At 45.5% G+C, this 25,904-nt stretch overlaps 1 protein-coding gene and 1 long non-coding RNA gene across 5 annotated transcripts in view; one reads left to right on the top strand and one right to left on the bottom strand.

Moving 5' to 3' along the window:
- The first annotated feature begins 6,339 nt into the window (after positions 1-6,339).
- Positions 6,340-25,904, top strand: part of C1QTNF7 (C1q and TNF related 7) — a 107,456-nt gene continuing 87,891 nt past the window's right edge. Inside the window, exons 1-2 of one of the 4 annotated variants that reach the window (XM_047856366.1) lie at positions 6,346-6,361; positions 6,545-6,756. Coding sequence is in view for 1 of the 4 variants with exons in the window: in XM_047856362.1 (XP_047712318.1) it covers positions 7,055-7,082 (28 nt within the window). In the remaining 3 variants the exon portion in view is untranslated. The other 3 variants (XM_047856367.1, XM_047856363.1, XM_047856362.1) reach the window with 3 other exon arrangements.
- Positions 12,554-20,766, bottom strand: LOC125163976 (uncharacterized). Its single transcript, XR_007151605.1, has 3 exons — positions 20,607-20,766; positions 15,737-15,791; positions 12,554-12,946 (listed from the first exon to the last, which is right to left on the bottom strand). It is a non-coding gene; the product is annotated as an uncharacterized LOC125163976 (long non-coding RNA).

Genomic DNA, 25,904 nt, shown 5'->3' with positions numbered 1-25,904 from the left:
CAAAATTTAAGATCGAATGCAAATTGCCTTGCAATTGCCTTGCTAAGTTTTGGACTTGCCCGAGGCCTATTCTCCCTTTCTTCTTTCCTATCTCTCCTTTTATAATAATGCCTATCCTATGCCTGTTCAACTATTGCACTTTGGAAGCACATAACTTCTCTGGTTTCACACGTTCACAGCTGAAGAGGGATTTGCCTCAAGATGAATCCTGCCTAGAGTCTCACCCATATCTGACTGAGATGATATTTATATGAGAATTTGGACTTTAGAGTTGATACTAGAACAAGTTAAGACTTTGGGATGGAATTAATGTATTCTGAATACAAGTACAACATGAATTTTGGAGGACCTGGGGCAGAATGTTATGGATTGAATTGCGTTCCCTCCAAATTCATATGTTGAAATCCTAACACTCAATGTGATGGCACTTGGAGATGCATCTTTGGGACATAGTTAGGTTTAGACGTCACAAGGGTCGGGCCCTCGTGATGAGATTTGTACCCTAGAAAGAAGGAAAAGACACCAGAACTCTATCTCCCTGCCATGTGAGGACACAGTAAGAAGGTGCCCTCAAGAAGACAGAAAGAGAGCTCTCACCAGAACCAAACCCTGACGGCACTCTGATGTCAGATCTCCAGCCTCCAGAACCATGAGAAAATAAATTTTTACTGTTTGGAGCACCCAGTTTATGGCATTTTGTTATGGCAGCCTGAGCAGACTAAGAGATTCCTATATATAACTAGTATCATCCAAACTTATTTTACTGTCATGTTTCTTCCCATGGAACATTCCAGAATATGAATCTACAGACAACACTCCAGGGAAACACTGGGATAAATAAATTATAATAATATAAGTGCATCGGGATGCCAGATTTCAGAGACATAATAAAGAAACAATCAGTATTTTATGATGGAATTTTGGGGGAAAGTAGAAGAGAGAGTAAAAGCAGTATTTAAAATCCTGACAACCTGACAGGATTGTAGTTTTAATGACAGAACTAGGTAACTCAGGAAGAGTGAGTTTGAGGGAAAATAGTTTTCTTTTGAGATATTAAACCTGAAGAGAATGTGCTATCTTCAAGAAGTAAGATCCAGCAGGCATGAGAAAAACAAGAATGGTGTCAGGGGAGAGGTCCTATTAGTTCTATAGATTCCAAAGAGAGGGTAACCAATGCATGAAAGAAAGATCCCACAGAGGAAAGAGAGTCAAAGGCTAAGTGTTGGGCCTCAAAGAGCTGGGACATAGGTGGGGCATACATACAGAGGCCAAGAGTAGGAAAATGACTTTTCAAGGCCAGTTCAGAGTTCAGGCTATAACTCTGTTGAATTCTTGGTAAGCTTACCACAGGGCTCACAAGTCATTTAGCAATAAACTGGACATTGGTTCACCAAAGGGCAGCCAATCAAGATGGCACCTTAATTGAAGTCATGTTACGTGAAGAACTAGTTAGAAAGAGCCAGAATCATCGAACTTGGGATGAGGAAAATGGGCCTGTGGGAGATGAGAATGGCTGAAAGTAGCCTTTGGAGATTGTAACAGCTTTTACGTGTGGAAAACTGAGCAGGAATATTTGCTGTTGCTCAGAGAATAACCTGGTGAAGTTGTGGCCCCTTTCCCTGGGAACAGACAAGCAGAAATGGAGTGGCCTCTGCCACGGCTGTGAAGGAGGCTCGTGCACAGAGAGAGTTAGATTGTCCCCAGTCGGCTATCCTCTGATCTACAAACAGATAGTCTCCTTTTCTCATTTTGATGAGTGGCAATAAGCTGAACTTCTACTTTATATCACCAAGAAGGTAAAAAGGGGCTTTCAGATTTGCTCACCATGACTGGAATCCATGAGAGGTGAGTTCTCGAGAAACTCACAGAAGCGGCTCTATCCCGTCTCCGTCCCTCACAGCTAATAGTGACAAGCACACAGTAGGCATCTGTGTATCATCTAACCCTCTGGAGCAGGGCAAGGGCCCCCCGAATGGCTTCACCTCGAAGTTATGACTAGATTATTCCCTACCACTCTCGATAAAGAACACTTCACTTAACTCTCCCATCTCTAAACTTCAGCAACATCTTCCAAGAGGAAGATGAAATTTTCCAACAAGATTCATTTCTCCTTTGGCCTCTTTCTCGATGTCTTCACGTATTTGATAGAACTCAGCAAAGGCTTTATTATAAGATCCAGATGAAGCCACCTGGGTTTTAGGATATAATTGGAAACTTGGCTGCTGCCTGCATGCAAAGGAGAAGAAATAAAATCAACCATAAGAGCACAGACCCTAATATATGAAAAATGTTCAAACTTTATAATTACATTCAGATAGAGGACTGCAGGTTTTCCAAGAATAACAACTGGTGCCTCTAAGAGTTTAGAGTGTCTTTCACAAGTAATCTGTATTCATCTCGAATGTAATGGATGCTAAGGAAAATATATGGTGCATGAATCTTCTCTGCATTTGGTGTGGAGATTGTGTTTTAACCAGCATTTAACAGCTCAGGTACTGGAAGAACCAGACAACCTACATTCAAATCCCAGCTTGGCTACTTACTGACTGTGTGACCTTGCGCTAGTCACTTAACCTCTCTGTGCTCATGTGTAAATTGAGGATAATGTTAGTATCTATTTTATAGGATTGTTGAAAGGATTAAATGAGCTCATACACTTAGCACATGAACCAGTGTCTCGTGCATAGTTAATGCTCGACAAATGTTTGCAATTTTGCCACTATTGTTTAAACCGGTAGAAAAGAAAAGGGTCTGACCCTTTTACAAGCGTGTGTGGAATGAAAGAAGCCATCTTTCTAGTGGGAAGGGCTCAAAATACTTGAGTTAGAAACAAAATGTATGGGGGTGCCTGGGTGGCTCAGTCGGTTAAGCGGCCAACTTCGGCCCGGGTCACGAATTTGCTTTCGTGAGTTCGAGCCCCGCGCCGGGCTCTGTGCTGACAGCTCAGAACCTGGAGCCTGCTTCGGATTCTGTGTCTCCCTCTCTCTCTGCTCCTCCCCTGATCATGCTCTGTCTGTCTCTCTCTCTCAAAAATAAATAAAGATTAAAAAAAAGTTAAAAAAAAAAACCAAAATGTATGAACTAGGACTTTCTGTACCTACATTTAGAGCAGTTCAAAGCCAACAACACATGGCCTGAGTAGAGGGCAGCTTTTAGGGATATTAGCTTTCAACTAGCATTAATAAGCTGTTTAGCCAATTTTGACTGAGGGGCAGCCTGGAACAGTCAATGTCAGGATGATGGCCTTGTTCTGTACACACAGTAAAATAAATGTTTGGGTAAGTGGAGTTTACACTAGTTAAATGCTAAACAGAGTATTTAACTTGTAACTTGGAGTTTATAACTTCCTTTATCCCTTGCTTTGAAGGTTGCTTGTGAAATCTGACAGTGACTTAGTGGACAATTTTCTTAATAAATGCAAGCATTTTTAAAGATGGGGAATAAATGTTGTTTTCAGCATCTATTTCTGTCACTAATCTTTCTACGGTTTCCAATTTACTTAGCCCGATGGCACACAATTTTTAAACCTTCACTTTATGGTGTTCCCAACTGACATTTAGCTAGATTAGTTTTGCAAGAGAGAGAAAGCGGGGATTTACGTTTAATATAAAAATACCCATCATTTGTCCAGCACTTTTTATAGTGTCAGGCCCTGCTCTGCATTTTTTGCATATATTGCCTCATTTAATCTTCTAAGAATCTTTCAAGGCAGCTATCTGTGTTAGAGTATTTGACATTAGCCGACTCTGACAAGCCCCCAAACTCAGTGGGGAGACACAGCATAGGTTTATACATTTTCCCATAATGTCTGATGCCGTCATGTGTTTCCCCCAGGCAGCATCTTCTAAGGGATGCCTCAGGGTTTGGGTGCCCTCTACCCTGCAGCTCCAGCACCTTCGCTTCCTGCCAAATGGAGAGAGAAGAGGGAAAAATGTGCCCTAGGCACACCACCGCTAACTACCTGAGCCCCAAATGAACCCTCCCTTAGCCCTGCTCACGTCCCATTGGCCAGAAATCAGTCACATGGTCCACCCAACCTCAGAGGCGGCTAGGAAGCGGGGAGGAATACTTGACATCACTAAATTTTAAACCTACCTGCCATAATTTACCCTTCTGGTCACTAAATACCTATTTTCTCCCCTCTTTCCTTATATATAAGGAAGAGAACGCAAACACAGAATCCGTGACTCTTCGGATTCCATCTGGTCATTGCACCCAGCTCAAAGCGCAGACTTCCGAGTCATGTGAGGCGCTTGTCAAAAGTCCGGATCTGCCATTTCTCCATCCAGTGGTCTATAAATTAAAAGGAAAGTGATCTCTATCACCCAAAAAGACAAATTAAAAGGAAAGTGATCTCTATCACCCAAAAAGACAGGTTTCCTCCATCATGCTCGCCCTCTCTCTCTCTCTCTCTGTCTCTCTCACACACACACACACACACACACACACACACACATACGTGCACACACGCACACACACTCTACAAATGGAGTAACAGTGATGATAGAACTACAACAAAAAATGTCCCTTCAGAGAGATACCCAACAGCCATTGATGCCATATCTCGCCAGGCAGAAATAGGGAAAGGTTCAGGTTATGGGCCTAGCTCCGTTTCCTGGGGAGAGCTCCCTTGTCCGTTTTTCTCTGTAACCATCAGTTCGTCCTTCTGGGAGTCTCCCTTTGCTACCCCCGAGCTGTGTATTGGGGAGCCAGCCCTCCGTACAGCCAATAGTTCACCTGCTGGAGGGAGCGGTTGTTTTTTCAGTCTTGAAAGATACTCTGAGTACCGGCTTACAGTTATTTCAGCGACAGAAAGTCCTCAAAAAAAAATTGTAGGTTCCTAAAAACCATGAAGTTTAGGTACTGTCTCTCTATTCCCTTTTATTTCTGTGTAGAGTTTAGCCATGTCCTTCCGGGGCTCATCTCATTCTCGAAATACCTTGCAAAATGCAGTCAATAGCAGCCAACACACACGGCGGATGTTTTCCCCCCAGCCTCGCGTCCTAGAGCTGCCGGGTGACTCGCACAGATGGCTGTGCGCGTTATCACAGATGTCGGTTTCACCACATGTGTCTGTTGGGGCAAAACCTGGCACTTTACTCGTCCAGACTCCGGTATCCATTTCCTTGCCACTCAGCTCCTGACGACCCGGCCAGTGACACCGAGCGTAGGTTTTTATTACGGCAGCACCCTACGTCCATTACCAATTTTGGTATTGATCACAGAGACAACACTAGCCGCTGTGGTCAATCGCAGTGACTCACAATAGGTCCTGCTGAGTGACCCATAGGTAGTGAGGTGCTGAGTTAACGGTCGTTGAGTAAATGCAGCATTATGTGTCTCTATACAATTAGGTTATTTAGCATATTTGTATTTAATCTTTCACAATTAAGCAAACAAATTCCTAAGGAAATTAAGTGCATATTCAAGGTCACAGAATGGAAAATCATAGATCAAGGTCCGGGACACTACCTGTACTCGTGCCTATAGACGTCTCTTCAGTAGTAGCCAGAGTGAAAATAGACTCGACCTTTTTCTCTGCTTTCATAGGAAAGAAAATCTGAAACCTGACCGCTTCCCTGCAGTTGTAGATCCTTTCTGTCTTTGTGCTATTTCAGTCAGAGGTATTATCCTCTGTCTATGGCATAACAGTTCCTTTAGGTGAGTCAAAAAACACAGTGGAAAATAATCTATAGTTTTAAAATAATGAATGAGGTTTTTGTCCTGTAATTTGTTCATGTAAGTTTACATACTTAATAGCATACTTAATAGACTGCACCTGTGTCCGTATCTCTATTCTCCACCAAATGGTTTACTTATTTAACTAATGTTTGCTATATTCATCGAGGAGATTTTACTATACCATAACCATTCATTAAGTCTGGCAAGGGCACACATTGTCCTGTTTACTCTCTGCATAAGCTTTGACATATCCCTCCCCAGTGCAAACCCAAATTGTCAAAACTGTCGAATGATCTGAACCCAAATGATACTTTATTCATGCGGCATGTATTTATTGAGAACTTATTATCTCTCGGGAACTGAGCGAGACCTGCTTTAAGATATACTATAAATATTTTTTAAATCATCATTTTCAGCTGGCCACACTTTAAGTTGGCTATAATTTGAAATCACAAATGCTCAGGGTGTGTGTGTGTGTGCGCGTGCGCACGGGCGCGTGGGTGTTTCATGGCAGGTGGGGAAGGGTGGTGGCACTAGTAAAATCAGTAACACTGTATGTCACAAGACTTATATCCCGCTGCATGGACACACTCTGCAAAGTAAATATCCCTCCTGGAGTTTATGATTCACATTCAGGATGCAGGTTAACATAAGCCCGATGCGAATGACGTCATTTTAGGTATGTTCTCCCTTTTATGAAAACATCACATACACTAATTTTACATTTTCAAGCAGACAAATTAGGGAAGAATTGTGTGGAAATAATTGTGTTGGTAAACGTGACGTCTAAACCTAATGTCACCAGGAGTAACCGTTCTATAAGTTGAGACAGAAACTTCCTTATGTGCTTTTATGCATCCAGTGAAGCGATGCCATTTGGTCCCAAGGCACCGCTTGAAAAGGCAAAGCAGCTTCAAGCGCCACAGTGAGAAGAGCTACGGATAAAAGAGAGAAACAGAATTGCTCAGATACCTGAAACCTTTGCCTCTCGCTTGCCTCAGTCTGGAGTTTGCGGAAGAAATTCACCCACTCCCACTCCTGCCTAACGAGCGTATATATTAAGCTCTTTGAAATGTGAGTATTATGGGAAGGATCGCAGTTGCTTTAAATTATAGACGTTGGCAAGTGGCGGGGAGGAGCAGGAGGTTGTTTAAACTGAGAAAGACAGTTGCAAAACTTCATGCAACAGCATGAGCTCCAAGCTTCAAACACATTCTCGTGCTCAGAAGAGCACTTTATTTTTCACCGAGTTACTTTTTGTATTGTTTCGAAGCGGCTTCGAATAATATACACATATTCCTGCTTTCAATTTTTTAATGGTTTCTAAATTCATGGGACAACCAAAGCAAGAAAGCCTCATGTCTTGGGGGAAATGTTGATAGCAGCAACGCCTAGAAAAGGTAAGCTCCTATTTTCATTGCACTTTTTCTCTTTTTCCCTCCTGTTTGGCCTCCGTCAAAAATATATACTGGAAGAACTTAAGACAGCTACTTGTAAAGAAGGGGGGAACTTGTAGAAAGTACGTCAACAAATGATAAATCAAGAGGTTGGAAAACCTCAGCGATCATGCCTTCTCCTGCCTTCTATTCCGCTTGACCCAAACCTCTGTGAAATAGCTTTGACTATTTGAAAAAATGTCATTTCTCTCAGAAAATGTGCGCAGGTCCTCCGAATTTCCAGCCTGATGCACCCCACATTCACTAGTGGGGTGATGGGCTCATTTATTGCCCAGGTCAGAGGATCCGTGTTTTTTTGTCCGGTTGTATGTAAGTCAACTTCCGGAGCTGTGATCTTTCTATTAACTCAGAAACCATTCCCAGGGAAGATTTTAATATCTTTCCAAAAATTCTCTTAAGTGTGGTTACTATGACTTCTTATAAACTTGTTTTGCAGAATATGGTTTTAAAAGTTAAATAAATCACTTGGCTTTTCCTTTGTAACAACGCGAGAGGATGTTACAGCTATTATGTCCTGGGAGAAAAAAAGTCCAATTCCAAGTTTGTGCATTCCGGTTGTCGTTGACTGACAATGCTAGTGTCTGGGTAGGGTGGCTGTGCCTTCTCGACTGTGCCTCAGATACAGGTAGGGAGCAGAGAGACTCAGATATTCCTCGGTTTTCTATTGCATTGGTCCTACGGGAAGTATGCTGCGGTTTGAGGTAGAAAGGTGCAAAAATGTGTGGTGTGTTATTCCTATTTCCCTGGGAAAGTTTCTGTTATCAGATTTCCCATCTTTCTGAGGCAGAATTCCAGGTGCAAAGAACTAGCTATCCACAGAGATCTAAGTCCAAATTCTTCCAGCAGGCTGCGATTTGAACAGAGCTGTGCGTTCCTTCCTCCACACACACATATGTACTCATAGGCGGAGGTTACAGAGCCCCGTGGGTTGGACCGAGCTGGAGGGGTCTGGGGCCTCTAGGCAAGCGCGGTCTACACAACCCACTGGTACAGAAGCAGGACGGATATCCCCTCAGGCCTGGGTGAGAAGGCGAGGCTCTGCCCCGGGAAGCGGACTTGGGTTGGGAAGGGTTCTACCTGCTTTGCCGGACCAGCTGCTGCCCTGTTTCTGGGATATTTTTTTTTTACTTCTGTGTCAAATTCTGATTATGTAAAGTGGATTATGGTGGCCTCCCCTAGCTTTTGTGGTCTCAGTGAAAAGAAAGAGGTTAAGATCAAAAGAAAGATGTTGTGAGCAGAGAGACGGCAGCTAGATCATTGCAAGGTGGTCAAGGGAAACTGCCAGCTCCTTTCTCCATCCCCAGCTGTTAGTGGAGGGAGGGATCCGTGCCTGCCACCCTGCTGTCCTTCTCCCCGTGTCTTCCCGGCTCTCTCTTCCTCCTTCCATTTCTGTCCACACCGGCCATGCAATCTCAAGAGAGGGAGCAGCGAGTTGGACAAACAAGATTATTACCATCTCCTCCTCTCCACCAGTCCCAGGCCAGTTGGGGAAGCCCCCACCCTATTTGGAGGGGGGGGTCTCCAGGACCCCACCCCATGACCTCATCACAGGCAGCCGGGGAGCTGGGATGGCCAGCAGTTGCATGGCGCCTGAGTGCACCCTGGGGAAGGGTGCGGCCCAGAAATGCGCAGTGTGGCATGACGTGGCTGCTGGGGAGTGGGGCGCGGACTTCCTATCATGGGCTCTGGTGGAGGCTGGCGGCATTTCTGGAAGCCAGGCCCGCCAGGCCCCACCTCTGGGCCTGAGAAGGCCCAAAGAAGACAAAAACAAAAAGGCAATTAGCGTTGCTAATGAAGCCCCAGGCCAGCTGACTCATCTGAGGCACAGCCACTGGGGGGCTTTGTAACGAAACCTGGACAACACCCTGGAAAGGACAGGTCAGGGTTGTCCCCAGAAGGACACTGATGAGAGGCCGATGTGACCTAATCGTGCTCCTCACCTCGGAGACGCTGGGGAGAGGCAACATCTGCGAGGCACAGAGGGAGGACGCTGTTAACTAGTGAACTGCCAAGCAGCTCAGGAACCATGCTGTCCGAACCTGGGAAGGTTTGGAACCAGACTCAGCCCAGGTTGGCAGCTACAATCACACCCCCATGTCTGAAGAGCCCCAGGCTGAGGAATCAACCCCCCCAGAGCAGCTGGGAAGATCATGATTCACTAAGCTCTGAGTGTCCACTCTGTGCCAGAAACTTTACCAAGGCTCTTTGAACATGGCCCTAGACAGACAGACCACACTTGGAGAACACAGAAGGGCTTTGCACATCAACCCGCTGACATCAAAGAAAGCTCCTCATAGAGTTGCATCTGAACTAGACCTTGGAGGAGGAGTAAAAGATCAGGAGACAAGGGGGGCAAGCATGCAGGCAGAGGTCAGTGAGCAAAGGTGCAGAAGTGGAAAGTTCATGGCTCCTCCCGTGAACCAAGTAGCTTGGGAAGGCGAGGCTCTGTTTCCCAAAGTTCATCCCAAGGAACGACAATTTCATGGGCTGTTCATAAGAGGATAACCAAAAGCATTTCATGGTCAGGCAAATCCAAGGATGTGGAAAGCCGTGCACCACAGTGGACCAGAACTCGGGTGCTGGGGTGACAAAGGTCTGATTCAAATCCCAGCCCTAACTCTTAACTGCCGTGAGAACTTGGACCATTCAAGCATCAGTTTCTTCATCTGTTAAGTGAGGATCATAATTACATCCATTCTTAAAGGGGCTAAGGCATTTGGAAGATTAAGTTAAAGAATTCAAAGGAATTCTCCTCATATAGGAGCTCAGTGAATGTTAGCTACTCTTGTTAGCTGTTAAGACCTGGTTTCTTTACTGCAGGACTTCACATACATTTCAGTTTCCTACTGCCCCCTCTGTCTTTCCTTGAGTGGGTCATTAGAATCTAATGTTTTCCATAAGAGATTCTTAAGGACTGAGAATAAACTGAGGGTTGATGGGGGGTGGGAGGGAGGGGAAAGTGGGTGATGGGCATGGGGGAGGGCACCTGTTGGGATGAGCACTGGGTGTTGTATGGAAACCAATTTGACAATAAATTTCATATTAACAAAAATAAAAAATAAAAAAATCAAGTTAAAAAAAAAGAATCTAATGTTTTCATTAGAACTTAAAACCATGTCCCCCCACCCCCACCCCGCAAGGCGTATTGCACAAAACATGGAATACGGAATGCCTGCTGGAAAATGGCAAGGCTGAGTTGATCCAGTTGGTTGAGGCCACCGGGCCTTCAAGAGCATGCATTTCCCGAGATTACTCTACCGGCCTCTTCACACACTGTCTTCCATGTTTGTGTGAAACAAAAGCCCCACGACTGGGATTCTCATATCTAAAGAAATCGACTTTTTTTTTTTTAATATGGTCACCTTTTAGAGGGAAGAGAAATGGGACATCCAAGAAAATTGTTGTCATACCCAAATGTTACACCTAAAAGGTCAGCTTTTGCCTGTGGTTTGAGGGTGTACCTCACAGGGGGCAACGCACAGGACACAAGGTAACCAAAACATGATCCCACCTTCAAGGAGTTACCAATCTCATGGGGACAATAACACGTGGGTTCCAATATCTAAAATGCAAAAGTATGGGGTGCCTGGGTGGCTCAGTCAGTTAAGCAGCTGACTTTGGCTCCGGTCATGATCTCACAGTTTGTGAGTTTGACTCCCGAGTCGGGCTCTCTGCTGACAGCTCAAAGCCTGGAGCCAGGTTCACATTCTGTGTGTGTCTCTCTCTCTGCCCCTCTCCCATTCACCTCTGTCTTTCTCTCTCTCTCGAAAATAAACATAAAAAATTTTGTAAACGCAAAACTAGATTTACAAGAAGGACTATGGGAGCTCAAAGGGAGTGGGAGCTCACAGCAAAGGAGCCTTCAGCTCCCTGGAATAATCAAAGTAATGTGTAACATTCTTTGATGTTTACCATGTACAAGTGACTAGGCCTAGTACTCCACAGTATGACCGGCCCATGTGCCCTTCGTAAGGCTTCACGGTTGGTGTGGGCTTGTGCATCTCACAGATGAGAAAACGGAGCCATAGAGAAATTCGGTAGCCTGCGTGAGATGTCCTAGGAAGTAAGGGGCAGAATACACTCTCAAACTCAGCCCCATCGAGGGCTCTGTATCCCTCACCCAGCGAAGACTCCTCAGAGGAGCTACTATGTAATTTGGCCTTAAAGGATGCAGAGGGATTGATAGGAGGGGTATTCCAGGCAGCAAGAATATTAGTAAAAGCATGAAAGAGGAAAGCATGGGGAATAGCAGGAAAGCCACCCTAGCAGAATAAAGTATATGAATAGAGAGCTGGGGGGGATGAGCTCAAAAAAAGAAAAAAAAGAAAAGAAAAGAAAGGGCAAGACTTTGTTGGAACAAGATCATAGAAAGCCTCGAACGCCAAACCACAAAGTTTAGATTTTTTTAATGGAATAATCATTAGAAGTTTGTAAACAAGAAAGTAACTCCCTGGCAGTTCATTCGGATGATGATTTAAGACGATTAACCAGGGTCCAGAAGGGGCAGAGACTAAATCTCCAGTTAGGAAGTAGATATTTGTCCAGACAAGAGATAAGAGCAGCAGGGGGGTCACACGGCAGTTAAAGGGTGGAGATGCTCCTTGGGCCCAGTCCCCTTAAACTGTTTACACCACGGCCTTGACCATCCTAGTGGACTTGCTGAATGGCAGCCTCAAGGACTTGTTAAATCCGGATTCAAGCCCGTAAAATGTGAGGGAGTGGAGGATGGAAGGGACAGGAGGAGCTGATTGACCTCCGAGGGCCTTCTGATACCTCAAACTCGATGGAGGTAGCCTGCCAAGCACTTTTATGAAAACCACTAACTGTATAGTTCCCTATCCAATCACCTTTCCGGACTGCTCTTTCATATCAAGCAGGCACATTTCCAAGAGAACTTGAGGGTGTGCAAAAGTTTGGCGAGTTCACAGCCATGGCAATTACAGAGTAGTGGTGTTGGCACACAGTGATTGGGGGAGGGTGTATTTCAATGTATCTCTTTGGGAGAAACATTTATCCATCATCCTGGCCGTGTGCCTTCTGCAACATTCAGCTGCCTACCTCCGGTGACCGCGGAGTCCTGCATCTCATACGACGTCAGGACCTTGCGGGGCTCCAAATGGTAGTTACTCCTATAGGTGTCGTGTGACCTCCTCCAGCTCCCAAAGAGGTGGTCAGCTTCCAGACAGTAGGAATTAATTCATCTTTGACTATCTGTTGCCTTACGGCCATGGTAGGTCTGACTCAGTTTACAAACGCATGTCTCCAAGAAGTGTCACATTTCCTTATTTTCTGATTTTCTTATTTTTAACTTATTATTTCAACTTATTTTCAACTTATTTTCTTATTTTCAACTTGAACCTGATCCCGAGTCCATGCCAGCGGGAACTTCAGTTTCTAAAGTTATCTGGCTCCTGTCCCCACAACCTCCAATACCAGGGTGGGCTTCCTTCACAGCAGTCATGCCCACTCTTATAAACTGCCTGTCTCTTAGATGTCTGTGGATTCTGCTTTCCAACTGGGGATCACCATCCAATCCAGGGACCTGGTGTCTGAGCAATCCTGGACCACCCAGAGCGAGCGTTTCCGCTTCTCACAGATGTACCCATCCCCGGGCTCTCAGTCTCCAGGTCAGGGTGAGGATCCCATCTCAAAGGTGCCCCAACTCCCACTCTCCCAACATATTCTCTTGGATTTGGACTTTCAGAAAATAAAGGAGCAGGCATCGTTGTCAAGAAATTTCTGCCTCCTGCTCTGCACAATCTTGAAACAAGGACACACAAAGGACCAGGCCACGGTCTTGGAGTAAGCTGGGGGTGGAGAACACAAATAAAGTTATTTTGTCACTCACCCTATAGGTTTTTAACAATCATCAGTGAAATGCATGCCCCAGTAACTGACGAAGTGGTTCCTTCAAAGTTTGTCACCAGAGGAGGTATTATTATGATCCGCTTAAGAGAGCCTTTTTGTGAAGCACCTACCATGCGCCAATGCTTTACATATACTGTGTCCATATCCCCATTTTTCAGATGAGGAGAAGTGAGCAGCTTACCTAAGATCCCACAAGCACACGGAGGTAGAGCAGGTATTTAAACTCAATTTGTGCCCATCTCCAAAACCCATACCCTGTCCACTCAGCCACATGGACTCCTGGAAAGGATTCCTATTTTCTGTCTGGCAGTCTAGAGGCCTGCTCTGGACAGGTGCCTTTTCTCACTAAAATTTGTTTTAAATGACGATTATTTTTTCACCATGAACATGGTATGACTCCGCTCACTATAGTAATAATCCCATAGAACGATTTACTGCCCCAGCTCGTCATACAACTGTAGCGTGGAGTCAGACGTACTCCTGTTGGAAAGACGAGACCAAGGTAAGGTGGCTCGTCCAAGACCACAGAGGCAGAAGAGGGGTTAAACCCATGCTCGTCCGTCTCTACCTCCAAGTCAAGGAGAGGGAATTAGTCCTAATTAATGAAAGGCTAATTATAAAATAGCATTAAATATTTGCAGTTTAACAGACTTTTCATCTGCCAATAGCCATAGTTTACGCAGCCTCAGAACACATCCTACAGATGTAACCTAATGATATTTGAGAGCCATCAATAAGACACCAGTTGGTGGCCTTGCCAATCGCTAACGTCCTCAAAGCAGCTCATCCTCTGAAGGTGGTAAATAATTTTTTTCAGTTTTTTTTTTTTGCACCATTAATTTTTTTTTTTAGAAAAGACTCTTGATGAAGTGATTTTTATCCCATTTCACTCTAAAATCTAATTGGACATCACTGGAATCTTTGTCAAGGGATCCCTTGAACTTACTACCACCCTTTTATGTCAGGTGAATTTCTATCAATTTCTCGGATCATTAGCATCTCCTCTTTTCCTTCACAACAGAGACCATATCCGTCGGGATGGTCTTGGAGAGCCTTTGAAAATTTGTCTTTGGACCACCCTCCTTGTGCACATTCATCCCACCTGCCCCCCATATACCCAGGTTTACCAAATACTACAGACTGGTGGCTGAAACAGCAGGAATTTTTGTCTCACAGAGGCTGGAAGTCTGAGATTGAGGTATCAGTAGGTTTGGTTTTTTTTCTGAGACCCCTCTGCGTGACTTGCAGAGGGCTGCTTTCTCCCTGTGTCCTCACCTGGTCTTTGTGCGGCCCTGGTATCTCTTTGTGTGCCTAAATTTGCTCCTCTTAGGAGGATACCAGTCGAATTAGATTAGGACCCCCTTCCCCGGCCTCCTTTTACCCTTATCACAGCCTTCATGGCCTTACCTCCGAATACAGTCACATTCTGAGGTACTTCAACATGGAATTTCGGGGAGCCTCCGTTGAACCCAGAACAACCCAATGCCTGCACAGTGAAGTCCACAGTTTATCGGGCACCCCTTTTCTCTATGTGTCATATAGGTCTAAAGAATCTAGTCCAGGGGCACCTGGGTGGCTCAGTCGGTTAAGCATCTGACTTCGGCTCAGGTCATGGTCTCGCGGTCTGTGAGTTCGAGTACCATGTAGGGCTCTGTGCTGACAGCTCAGAGCCTGGAGCCTGCTTCAGATTCTGTGTCTCCCTCGCTTTCTGTCCCTCCCCTACTCACACTCTGTCTGTCTGTGTCTCTCTCACAAATAAATAAACAAACGAAGAATCTAGTCCATTCCCTTGCCTTTGTGTGAATTACGCTGGATCCTATAAAATTGCTGAACTTCAACCCTTCCATACCTACCAAAGTGGCACTTTTATATGATTCCAATATAATCTGGAAACTTAACAAAAACTTTCATTTCTTGATGATGGTTTTATGTGCCAGGCCCTTAAAATATCACACCAACTGTTGCTCGTGCCCCTGTTTGTCCCTGAGGCTGAGACAGAATGATATTCAGACTTTGAGAATGTATCCACAATACAGATCTCACCTCCAGCTTCAATGCCACCGGTAACAAAAAGCTCACACTTAATAAGGCCGCCCCTTCCAGCAAAACACCATTGGTCAGCAGGAAGTTCTTCTTTATTCTGCCTAGAATCTGGCCCTTATTAACGTCTCTCCATTAGTCCTTGTTCTGCCTTTTAGCAGTAGCAAGGAAACGTCCAGTCTTTCTCTAGCATTTTAAATACTCGGAGGTGTCCCTCTGTGCCTTCCCACCCTCTCCCGGGTCTCCCTGCACTTACAGGGAGGGCTTTCCCCCTGGACACCATGGGGTTCACAGAGGATACCCGTGACCCTCTTGAAACAGACCTCCAGACCTGAACACCAGATTCCAGATAAGTTTCACGTCTTGGGCTGACTCCATGTCAACTTCCTGGGATGGAAGGTGACTACTTGCAGTCCTGCACTGAGAAAGGATCTGAACTCACTCTAGGGTTAGCAGGAAAGACTGTAGAATGAAATCAGTGAATTCTAAGGGAGAATCAGGGGCTTTCTAGAGTTGGTCCAACTACTACTCTGCATATTGCCTGACGGCCCCAGTTGTAGGGAGACTAATTTACGCTCTCTGATTTAAACACTCTGTTTTCCTCAATGCTAAATTTTGCATCAGCTTTGCTAGTGAACCCATCTCATAAAAAGACCATCTAAAACGCTCAGATTAGTTTTTACACTTACTTGTCCAAAGGGCTATTTTGACCCGTGTTATGGTCTTGCTTCTCTTCATGGTTAACTAGAAAAAAAAATGAAGAATCAGGAACTATGATCTCTGTGTGCCATTTTTAGCCCTAACCCTTCCTGATTGTGCAAGTTATTTGAACTCTGAGCCTCTGTTTGTTCATCGTGGAAGATGGGAATAATATATTCTTATCCCACTGGATTCACTGGAAGTATTCAATGAGATGTTAGAAAAGGTACACACGCTGGAAGGTGATGCAAATTTTTGTTACTGTTAGGCGCCTGGTATTTCTGGCCAGCCAATCTTTCCCTCGTCCTCCTTGTCTTCTGGAACTTCTTCTCACCAGACAAACTGACAACTAATAGGGAATTAAAACAAAAGTGCAAGCAAGAGAAACTAATGCACACCCCCAACTCAGTAAATAGACTTGTATGTGAATGAAAGGTGTCAAGGGAAAGGACTTCAGCCGAGATGGAAGCGTTGCCATGACGCTGTCAAAACAGAGTGACAAATAAAATCCAGATTGGCTCTCTTGGGCTTGATGTGACCAGTCGAGTCCCCAGGTGTGTGGCTTGTGATGGTTTGTGCTCACCATTGGCTCACCTGGTTCGACATTGTGGCTCTAACACTTTTGCCTCCGAAAGAAACTACACCTGCTTCTCAGTGTTCTCAGCAATACCTTAGCAGAGCTCGAATCAATACATTAAGCCAAGGGCTACAGCTACCTATTGGGCCTCACGGGAAGTGTGCATGAATGAATAAGCGTGTGGCAGAGACCCTGGCGACCTAGGACATCATGCTCCCCCTGAAGTGGGCAGACACCCCCCACTCTGGTGAGCTGTGTCCGTGGGCCAACGTGGCCTCACGGTGTCAGATCTTCAGATTTTTCAAGAAAATCCATACATTTGGATTTATTTGTGAGATGTTCCTTTTTGAGAAACACTTGCCAGGGGCGCCTGGGTGGCTCGGTCGGTTAAGCATCAGACTTCAGCTCAGATCGTGATCTCACGGTTCGTGAGTTCGAGCCCCGTGTCGGGCTCTGTGCTGACAGCTCAGAGCCTGGAACCTGCCTCGGATTCTGTGTCTGCCTCTCTCTCTGCCCTCCCCTGATCACACTCTCTCTCTCACTCTCTTTCTCTCAAAAATAAACATTTAAAAAACAAACAAACACACACCTGCTAGGTTTTTGACCCTTAGAAATGGCAATTTCATATGGTGCAACTCACTATAATCTGCAGACAGAAACAAAGTTCCCATTTTCTTGTTGTGTGGGAAATTTCAAGAGCCTTCGCTTTTCCAAGAAATTTCCTAAATAAACATGTACACAGACATGCACAACACTAACGGCAATACTTAAACGGGGCACCTGCTGCCCAGAAGGTGCTCGTGTGGTAGGGCTTTCTGGAATCCTTTACGCATCCCTAATAAGGCTGATACTGCTTACCATTTCTTACAAATGAGACCAAAGCCTCCCCATTGGTTAGCGGTGACACCTCCGTACATGAGCATATAATCCCCTGGCCAACAAAGCTTGGACCCTTATGTCTTTTGGATCAGAGGAGGAAGTGTAAAACACAGGTCACCCCAGAAGTGGGCAGGTTGAGGTGAATGCTAATTCTCCTGGACTCTTGTGGTAACCGCCAATCTCCTACCCCTTGTATTCGTGCACTTGGGCCACTGTAACAGAATGATGCCACAGGCTGGGGACTTGGACAACAGAAATCTCTCTTCTCATAGTTCTGGAGGCTGGAAGTCCAAGAGCCAGGTCCCAGCAGGGCTGGTTTCTAGCAAAAACCCTCTTTCTGCCTCACAGACACCAGCTTTCTTGCTGCGTCCTCACATGACAGAGAGAGAGAGAGATCTGTCTCCCCCTCTTATAAGGACACCAGTCCTATTGGATTAGGCGCCCACCCCCATAACCTTCTTTACCTTAATTACCTCCCTAAAGGTCTTGTCTCCAGGTACAGTCACATTGAAGGTTAGGGCTTCAACATACGAATGGCGGCAGACATCATTAAGGCCCTAACACCCCAAACCCTTTCCACGGACACTGCACCTCTTCTGCCATTTTGTTCATTGCCAGCCACACCCTCTGACCCCCACCCCCCTGCCTGCCTCACCCGGCCAGCTCCCTTTTCATCGCACACTTCTTTCAGACCACACTGTCTCTCTTTTCTCCCTTTCCCAACCTCCTTCCCCTTCCCCGTTCTCTGCCTATTTCTCCCTTCTTCTGTTTTTCTTGCCATCTTTCGCTGCCTTCTTGCCTTCTCTTTCTGCTTTTCTTGCCTTCTCTTTCGCTGCGGCCGTCACCTTCTCCAAAATCCCATTCTCACCCCATTTTCTCCTCGCCCTCTTCTTCACACATCCCCTTCAAGCCTACATTCCATGTTTGTGTGTGCACCCTCCATAACCAGGGTGCCTAGCCCAGTGCCTGCTAAACAACAGAAACCCCGTAAATGTCAGTGTACCCCCCCCCACACACACACACAGGATTTGAGGCACGTTCAAAGAGAAGGGTGAATGAAGCGGTTTACGTGGAAATAGAAAATCAAAGCCATGAGAGGAAGGAGGGACAAAATGTGTGAACCACGAGGACCGATCTGGACTGTGATTGAGCGTGAAATTTCACTTCCTGGCAGCTGAACCCAATCTCTCCACACTTCGAGCAACTCGTGCGTTCTCTGGTGTGCTCAGGGTGCGGACTGCAGAAACGGGGCCACCTCCCATTCCGTTGCCCTGAGCCCGTCAGGCCTTGGAACAACTGTCTTTCCCCACATGTCAGCTCACTTCTCAGGACTGGCTCTCCACAGCTGTGTTGTGTTAAAATCTCACTCACATCCTATTTAAATGTTGTTTTGTGCTGTAACACATGAAAATCTTATCCTTAAGGCAATGGGTAGTTGAGGTTGCGGCTATGGTGTTGCTGGAGGGAATGTGCAATCTGTGGTGAATCAGAAAGCTTGCCAAGTGCAGGTTCAAAGGACACCTGGGTGGTTTGGGGAGAAAAGGATCAGAGAAAGCAGGGAGGGGAGAAAGGAGGAGGAAGAAAGAGAAAGGTTTCTCTGAGTCCTTCCAACATTCCCCTGAAAAACACTCATTTTCCTCATCTTTCTGATCCTGTGCTCTTTCCTCTCACCGTTACCTTCCCTCTGAGATCCGCAGAGAGACTCTGTCTCCACCTCAGGCCGCTCCCTCCCACTGAAAACCTGGTCCTTCATTTCCAACATGTTCTGCGGAACATAGAAAACGAACCATCAGGGGAGCCTGGGTGGCTCAGTCGGTTGAGCGTCCGACTTCGGCTCAGGTCCTGATCTCACATTTTGTGAGTTCGAGCCCCGCGTCGGGCTCTGTGCTGACAGCTCAGAGCCTGGAGCCTGCTTTGGATTCTGTGTCTCTCTCTCTCTGCCCCTCCCCCACTCATGCTCTCTCTCTCTCTCTCTCTCTCTCTCTCTCTGTCTAAATAAACATTAGAAAGAAATAAGAAAGAAAGAAAGAAAGAAGACGAACCATCATCAATGAACTTTCTGTGTTGTTAGAGGCCTGGCCATTCTCCCAAACGGATCAGTGTCTGAGACTATCACTGCTCTATTAGATTCTGGACACACGTGTCAACAGGGCCATTGCCAAGCTGAAGACAGGTGGCTTGGGTGACCGGAAGAGGAGTGTGAAAAACAAAGAACACAGAGAAGGATTGTGGGGTCCCACCCTGCAGAAGGGCAAACCGGCAGGAGGCACAAGACTGATTTCAGGTATTTGAGTATCTCCCTCAGGAAGGATGTCTGAAGCAGTTCTTCAAGACTGGGCATCAATTACTTAGGATTCTTAATCCATAGAGGATTTGATCTGAGTCAAAATAGCAGCTCTATCATTTTCTAGGCTTGTGTTCTGGGGCAACTAACTCTTCCCGTGGCCATTTCCCTGCTGTAAAAAATGAGGAAAATAGTATCTTTCTCATCAAAGTTTCTGTGAGGATATAATATGGTGCTCAATCGATCAGAGCTAAGATTAATATTCCTGGTATCTCTGTGAAATGCAATAGAAGAGAAAGCATTAGATATACAGGGTTATTAAGTTGTTTGGATCATAAAGTATAAGATTTTCCTTCCTTTCTTCCTTCCTTCCTTCCTTCCTTCCTTCCTTCCTTCCCTATCTCTTTCAGAGATAGCTTTCTGACTAACCAGGAATTGCAGGTTTCCTTTAGCAACACTATAGCAACAATTCCAGCTATAAATTGCCTTACTCAAAAGACTGCATTGTAAACAGGATTCGAAAAAGACCCTGAAAGAGACTCAGAGGAAGTGTCTGGCAAGCAGGGAGGAAAGAGTGCTTTGCAATATTATATAAATAAAGGAGAGGGAGAGTCTTAGCTGTGGTTCTCAACCTTACCTGCACCTTAATCATCGACAAGGGAGCTTTGAAAGATCCCGGCGCCCGGGCTGGACCCCAAACCATTACATAAGAACCTCTGGGGCTGAGATCCAGACGTAAATAATTTTTAAAGCCCCCCCCCCCGCCCCAGGGTGATTCTAATGTGCAGCCAAGATTCAGAACCGCTGTGTTAGAAGAAGCGGTGTCCAACAGATGGGGAAGCTGCAGAGTTGACAAGGCTATATGCTGTCCGTGCAGTGTCATCACACTGGGAAGTTTCTAAACTCTGGAGAGACTTTTCGGGAGAACTGCAGAAACAGAAAGCCTGCTGTACACGCAAGGAGGAAGAGCCTATTACAGGGGAGGCTCGGTCCTTCAACAAATGTGCTGGAACAGAGAAGGGAAGGGTGAGGACCAGAGCTTGAGGAGTCAGCAAAAGCAAAATACTTCCTTTTCGGCACATGGGAGACCCGAACATGCTTGAGCCAGAGATGAGCCTACCATATTGTGTATGCTTGCAATTTAAATTTTGGAACGTAGTGAAAAAATATGTGCACCGATCCGGTCAATTTCATCTGGAGGATTTCAGGTTCATCGCAGACCAAGTGTGCCCCGCCGCTTTACACCTCACGACTTGTTTTGTTTTAACTGTCACTTGTTACATTTTCCGCTGTGGGTCAAACATGTCACTGGAGGCTCACAGCCTCCCTGAAGCCTCACAACCCTGTAGAGTGCTGCCATTTTACCGAAGAGGAAATGCCTCAGGTGAGGAAATGAGATCCAGAGAGGGTCGGTGGTTTGCCCAGAGGCGGTGGGTGGCAAAACCAGGCTTCCAACCTGGATCTGTAGGACCCCGCAAGTCCCCTGGGTCTTCTCGCCCTGCCGTGGCACCACCGGATAAAACACAGGTTCAATCCTTGGAGAGCTAGCTGCGTGCTTCCATCGAAATCCACACAATGGCAACGACGACCTGGGGCCTCTGAAAGAAAAGAATTTTTTAAGAGTGAAAAATGTACCAGAGGCTGCAGCACCTACTCTATAGGTTGCGGAGGGCCTGGGCAAGAGAGGGGCGGGCACGAGGTCAGTGGCATCATGGACGTGGGTGCCCAGGGAGGTAGTGGGGGAGCAGCCAGAACGGGGATCGCCCACAACTGACACTGATCTGCAAATGCAGCGTCTTGAGCTCAGGTGCGGTGGCATTCAGACAAAAACGGCCACGCTCAACACTGCTCCTCTCTGCCACCTGCCTAATTCCCTGGACGTGCAGTGCTTGCTGACCTCTGCCTGCCGGAGCATGCGACACATGTCGGCTCACTTGGCTGCCTTCGCTTGCGGAAACTAAATCTCCGCATCCCTCGATTACCCCTGAAAACTGACTAGTGTTTATTTGCAAGCAGTACTTTCCTTCAGTACGTCCAGGTGTATGTGGTCCAGAGGGCTGCTTTGATTTCCGGAATATTAGCTTAGAGGAGAATGAAATCTAATAACATATATAATATTAGCTCCAAATAGCCGCGTGATCTGTGTCAAAGAGATGATTTCCACTTGGGTCAGCATCTGTACATATTATTATTAGCTATCCCTTGCGCCCCGACAGAGGACCGAGCAAGACATTGCTTTCCCTTCCAATCAAAAAGCCTGGAAACTGCTGATGCAGTGTCTGCATGAAAGAGCCAGTGACATTTTGTGTTGCCTTTTTAAAAAATGTTTTAATATAACCATATTTTAAGAGAAACTGGCCAGCAAGTTCACTCCAGGACAAGTTTTGGATTCTTTGCGAATCAAGTTGGGTAAGACCATAACAGAGACTGTTTGGTTTGGACAGAAAAACTGCCAACATGCCCATAAAAGGGAGAACTGGCTGGGCATTTTTCTTTCGGCCCTCATTTTCAGATTTTCTTCAAAAGTGAGTCTAAGAAAAATTTGGGAGAAGCCGTGTGATATACCCATAAAACACAAAACACCTCAAATAGAGCTTGTGTCTCAGACCGAACCAGTTTAGGGATTTTGTGATGATTGAGAACAACATTCCTGTCTCTGATATCCCTAACTGATTATAGAAGTCATCAGAATAAAGGAAAGATGGGCATTGGCTGAGTGCCCGCTGTGTGTCTGATATGTGCCCTATGTCCTAACTGTTAGACAAGCATGATCTCATTCAGTCTTCCCGGTCACCCCCTCAGTTAGTATTATTCCCATTTACCAAGAAGAAAAAGAAGCTGAGTTATGAGCTCCAGAATGAAACTACTATTTGTCCAAAATGTGTTTGAACCAACGAATGTATGAATCTTAGAAGATGAATATATGAGTATATATATACACATATATGTTCATCTTCTAAGATTCATACATTCGTTGGTATATGAATCTCTTAGAAGATTCATATACATATATAGTGAATATATATGGTGTATATATGTATATATGGTGACTTTATATATATATGTGTGTGTGTGTATATATATATATATATAGAGAGAGAGAGAGAGAGAGAGAGAGTGAATACACACACATATTATATAATGAATCTATAGGTCCTGTATCAACTCTAATCCTTGGAAATCAGAAGCTCATGTTTTGTGTGTCCAAAGCTTCAGTCGAGGTACATCCCAGTATTTGTGGATCTCCTTGAAGAAGCACCATGAGCCCCTCCTCCTCCACAGCTGTTTTGTGGAAGGCTGGTTGTGTGCACTTAACCCTCATCAAAACCCACCTTCCAACTGGGGAAAATGAGGCTCAGAAGTCCCAAACTGCAAAGGAGAGGAGGCTGGACAGGGTCTTGAAGGAATGATGGGACCCACTTGTCCAGTGGAAAAACGGCAGAAAAGGCTTGCATATGGGATCCATGGGGAAGGCCAAGGAGCCCTACACAGATCAGAGAAAAAATGTCTGGAAGGAAAGTAGTTAGATAAAAGTTGGATAAGATTTGGATAGGGTCAAACCAGGAAAAACTCAATACAGGAGAGTTAATGCTGACTTTGTTCTCAACGAACTGGGGAACCCATCGGAGGCTTTTGAGTGAGGGGGGCATGTGGGATGCAGAATTTTAGGATTAGCCTGGCCCTGGTGTGAAGAGGGACGGAAAGTGGAGAGGCCAGAGGGAGAACTTTACTCAGAAGGATTCCATGACACTCTCAAGGCCAAGGCTCTGCATGGCATTTGGGTTCTGCCGTGTCCTATTCTGGAAGAAGACATCCTTATGGACTCCTGTCGAATGGGCTCAACCCTGTGGCCTTTGATATGGCCATGTCGTCCTGACAGTGCAGGAATTCCAGGAACTCTTCCAGCCCCACCCGCTAATGGAGGAGGCCCCATACACTCATGTTGACCTTAGAAAGCAAGAAGACAAGATAAGCTTGTCTCCTAAATAATTTGGGGGGGAAAAATGTTGTTGTCTCCTAAAGAATTTTTCCCAACGCTCAAGGACCCAAATTTAAAGTACAGGCCCCAAAGCAAAAATGTCAGAATGTGAAGAGCTCACTTGAACTTTGTTAATACTTAGAGGACCGTGTCCCAGAGAGACACTGCTTCCTCACTCCACCCCAGCTCACGTATGCAGGCACGACACCGCTAGATTCTTGCTTTTGTCGGAGCAACGTCCAGAGACTGATGCATTAGGAATATCCAGGTGAGGCCTCGCTTTGGGGCAGGTGATGGGTCCGTGCTGTTTACAGGTTGTAAAAATTCAGGAAGACTGAGTGGGGAAAGGGGCTGGAAAGCTAGGATTGAATATCTAAGTCTGCTTTGCCAGAAGACCTTGGGCAAATTCATTCAGCTGCAGAATAGCAATAAACACATGAGGATGAGATTAAGGAATGTAAGTGACGGCATCATAGCAGAAGGAAGGAGCTAACACAGCAGTGAGCCGGGTCCTAAATAAATACCTGTGGGGCCAGGCAGATCGAATGAATGTTGCAACCCTGTGAATACCTGAGAAACTAGAATCTACTGCCCCACCCAAAGAAGGCAGCCCTGGGGACCACTCGATTTACTTTCTGATTTTGAAATAATAGCAGCTGATTCACATCATCAGTTAAACCCCAGACAAAACAGCAGATTGGGGAGCCTGGGTGGCTTAGTCGGTTGAGCGTCTTACTTAGGCTCAGGTCATGATCTCCCAGTTCATGAGTTCAAGCCCCGCATTGGGCTCTCGCTGCTGTCAGCCCAGAGCCTGCTTAGGATCCTCTGTCCCTCTCTCTCTGCCTCTTGCCCCCCTCCCTCAAAATAAATAAAGAAACACTTAAAAAAATAATCCATCAGTCTTTTAAAACACATACAGTCGAGGGGTGCCTGGATGGCTCAGTCAGTTAAGCATCCAACTCTTGGTTTCAGTTCAGGTCATGACCTTATGGTTTGTGGGTTCAAGCCCCACATTGGGCTCTTCATGGTCAGTGCAGAGCCTGCTTGGGATTCTCTCTCTCTCCCTCTCTCTGCCCCTCCCTCATTCACACTGTCTCTGTGTCTCTCAAAATAAATATAAACTTTTTAAAAAAGTCAAAATAAAACACATACAGTCAATTATTGCAATTTGCAGTAGTTACGTTCTATGCAAAGTCATTCCAAAGACTGAATTAGCAGGTCCTGAACCCTTGCTCCTGGGGAAAACACAGGGGTAGGGTCTTGCCAGCTTCTAGTCACAGTGTTTTCAGCGGTAGATCAATATACAACTTTGTTTTACATGTGTTTCTGTTTAAAGGCACTTTATTTAATGCGTATTGTTGGTTCATTAATGTTGAACCCATGGCCAGCAGCACTGTAACTCATGACTGAATGAAGCTTATCTTACTTTCTCCATAAGGCATCTCACAGCCCTCTTGTGCTTAGGAACGTGAGAAGGAACTTTTTTTTTTTTTTAATTTTTTTTTTCAACCTTTATTTATTTTTGGGACAGAGAGAGACAGAGCATGAACGGGGGAGGGGCAGAGAGAGAGGGAGACACAGAATCGGAAACAGCTCCAGGCTCTGAGCCATCAGCCCAGAGCCTGACGCGGGGCTCGAACTCACGGAGTGCGAGATCGTGACCTGGCTGAAGTCGGACGCTTAACCGACTGCGCCACCCAGGCGCCCCTAGAAGGAACTTTTATGTTTGGGGCCCATTTGAACAGCAAAATCACCACCAAAAAAAAAAAAAAAGAAAAACCTAAAAGTGTCCAAAATGTGGCACTAAACAGACAGCTGAAAGGATACTTGTTTATAGCATGAGGGACTAAAAGAGGAAGGTAATACATCGCCTTGTTTGACCCCAGCTGGAAACACGCCCACCAAGGCACTCAAATCTTTGCTGCTCTGTGCATATCTGCAAATGACCATGAAAGCATCGTTGAGTATTGATTTGCAGTCACCAATAAATTTCAGCAAGTAGGCGAATTTACCAACACAAAGCCTGAGACCGTATCTAAAACTCCATTCACACACTTACATACGAGACGTAACATTACACTTCAAGTTAGCCTATCAGAGCTCTGGTCAATTCCTACCAACTCAGTGTATATCTAAGACCCGCAAGAATGTAGCCCAGAGGACACGATGGTTGTCCAAAAACAAAAACAAAAGTTTCATTGTGAAGTCGGATTTTTTTTTTCTAGAAAGGGCAGAGGCCCAAAATGGAATTATGCCTGAGACAGCTTTCCAAGATACTACAACAGCCTCTTGCACATTTTAGCATTAAATGATAGAAAATCTTCTTCCTATTGAATCAGACTCTCTTTCTGGAATTTTTCTGAATTGATCCTAGTTCTGTCACTGGGAACTGCTCAGAATAAGGCCAGCCCCCCTTCCACACGGTGGTCTCTCAAATAT

The sequence above is a fragment of the Prionailurus viverrinus genome, chromosome B1 (assembly GCF_022837055.1).
Source record: "Prionailurus viverrinus isolate Anna chromosome B1, UM_Priviv_1.0, whole genome shotgun sequence".
Lineage (NCBI taxonomy): Eukaryota > Metazoa > Chordata > Mammalia > Carnivora > Felidae > Prionailurus > Prionailurus viverrinus.
The sequence above is the reverse complement of the archived record's forward strand: the minus strand, read 5'-3'. Positions and strand labels throughout refer to the sequence as shown.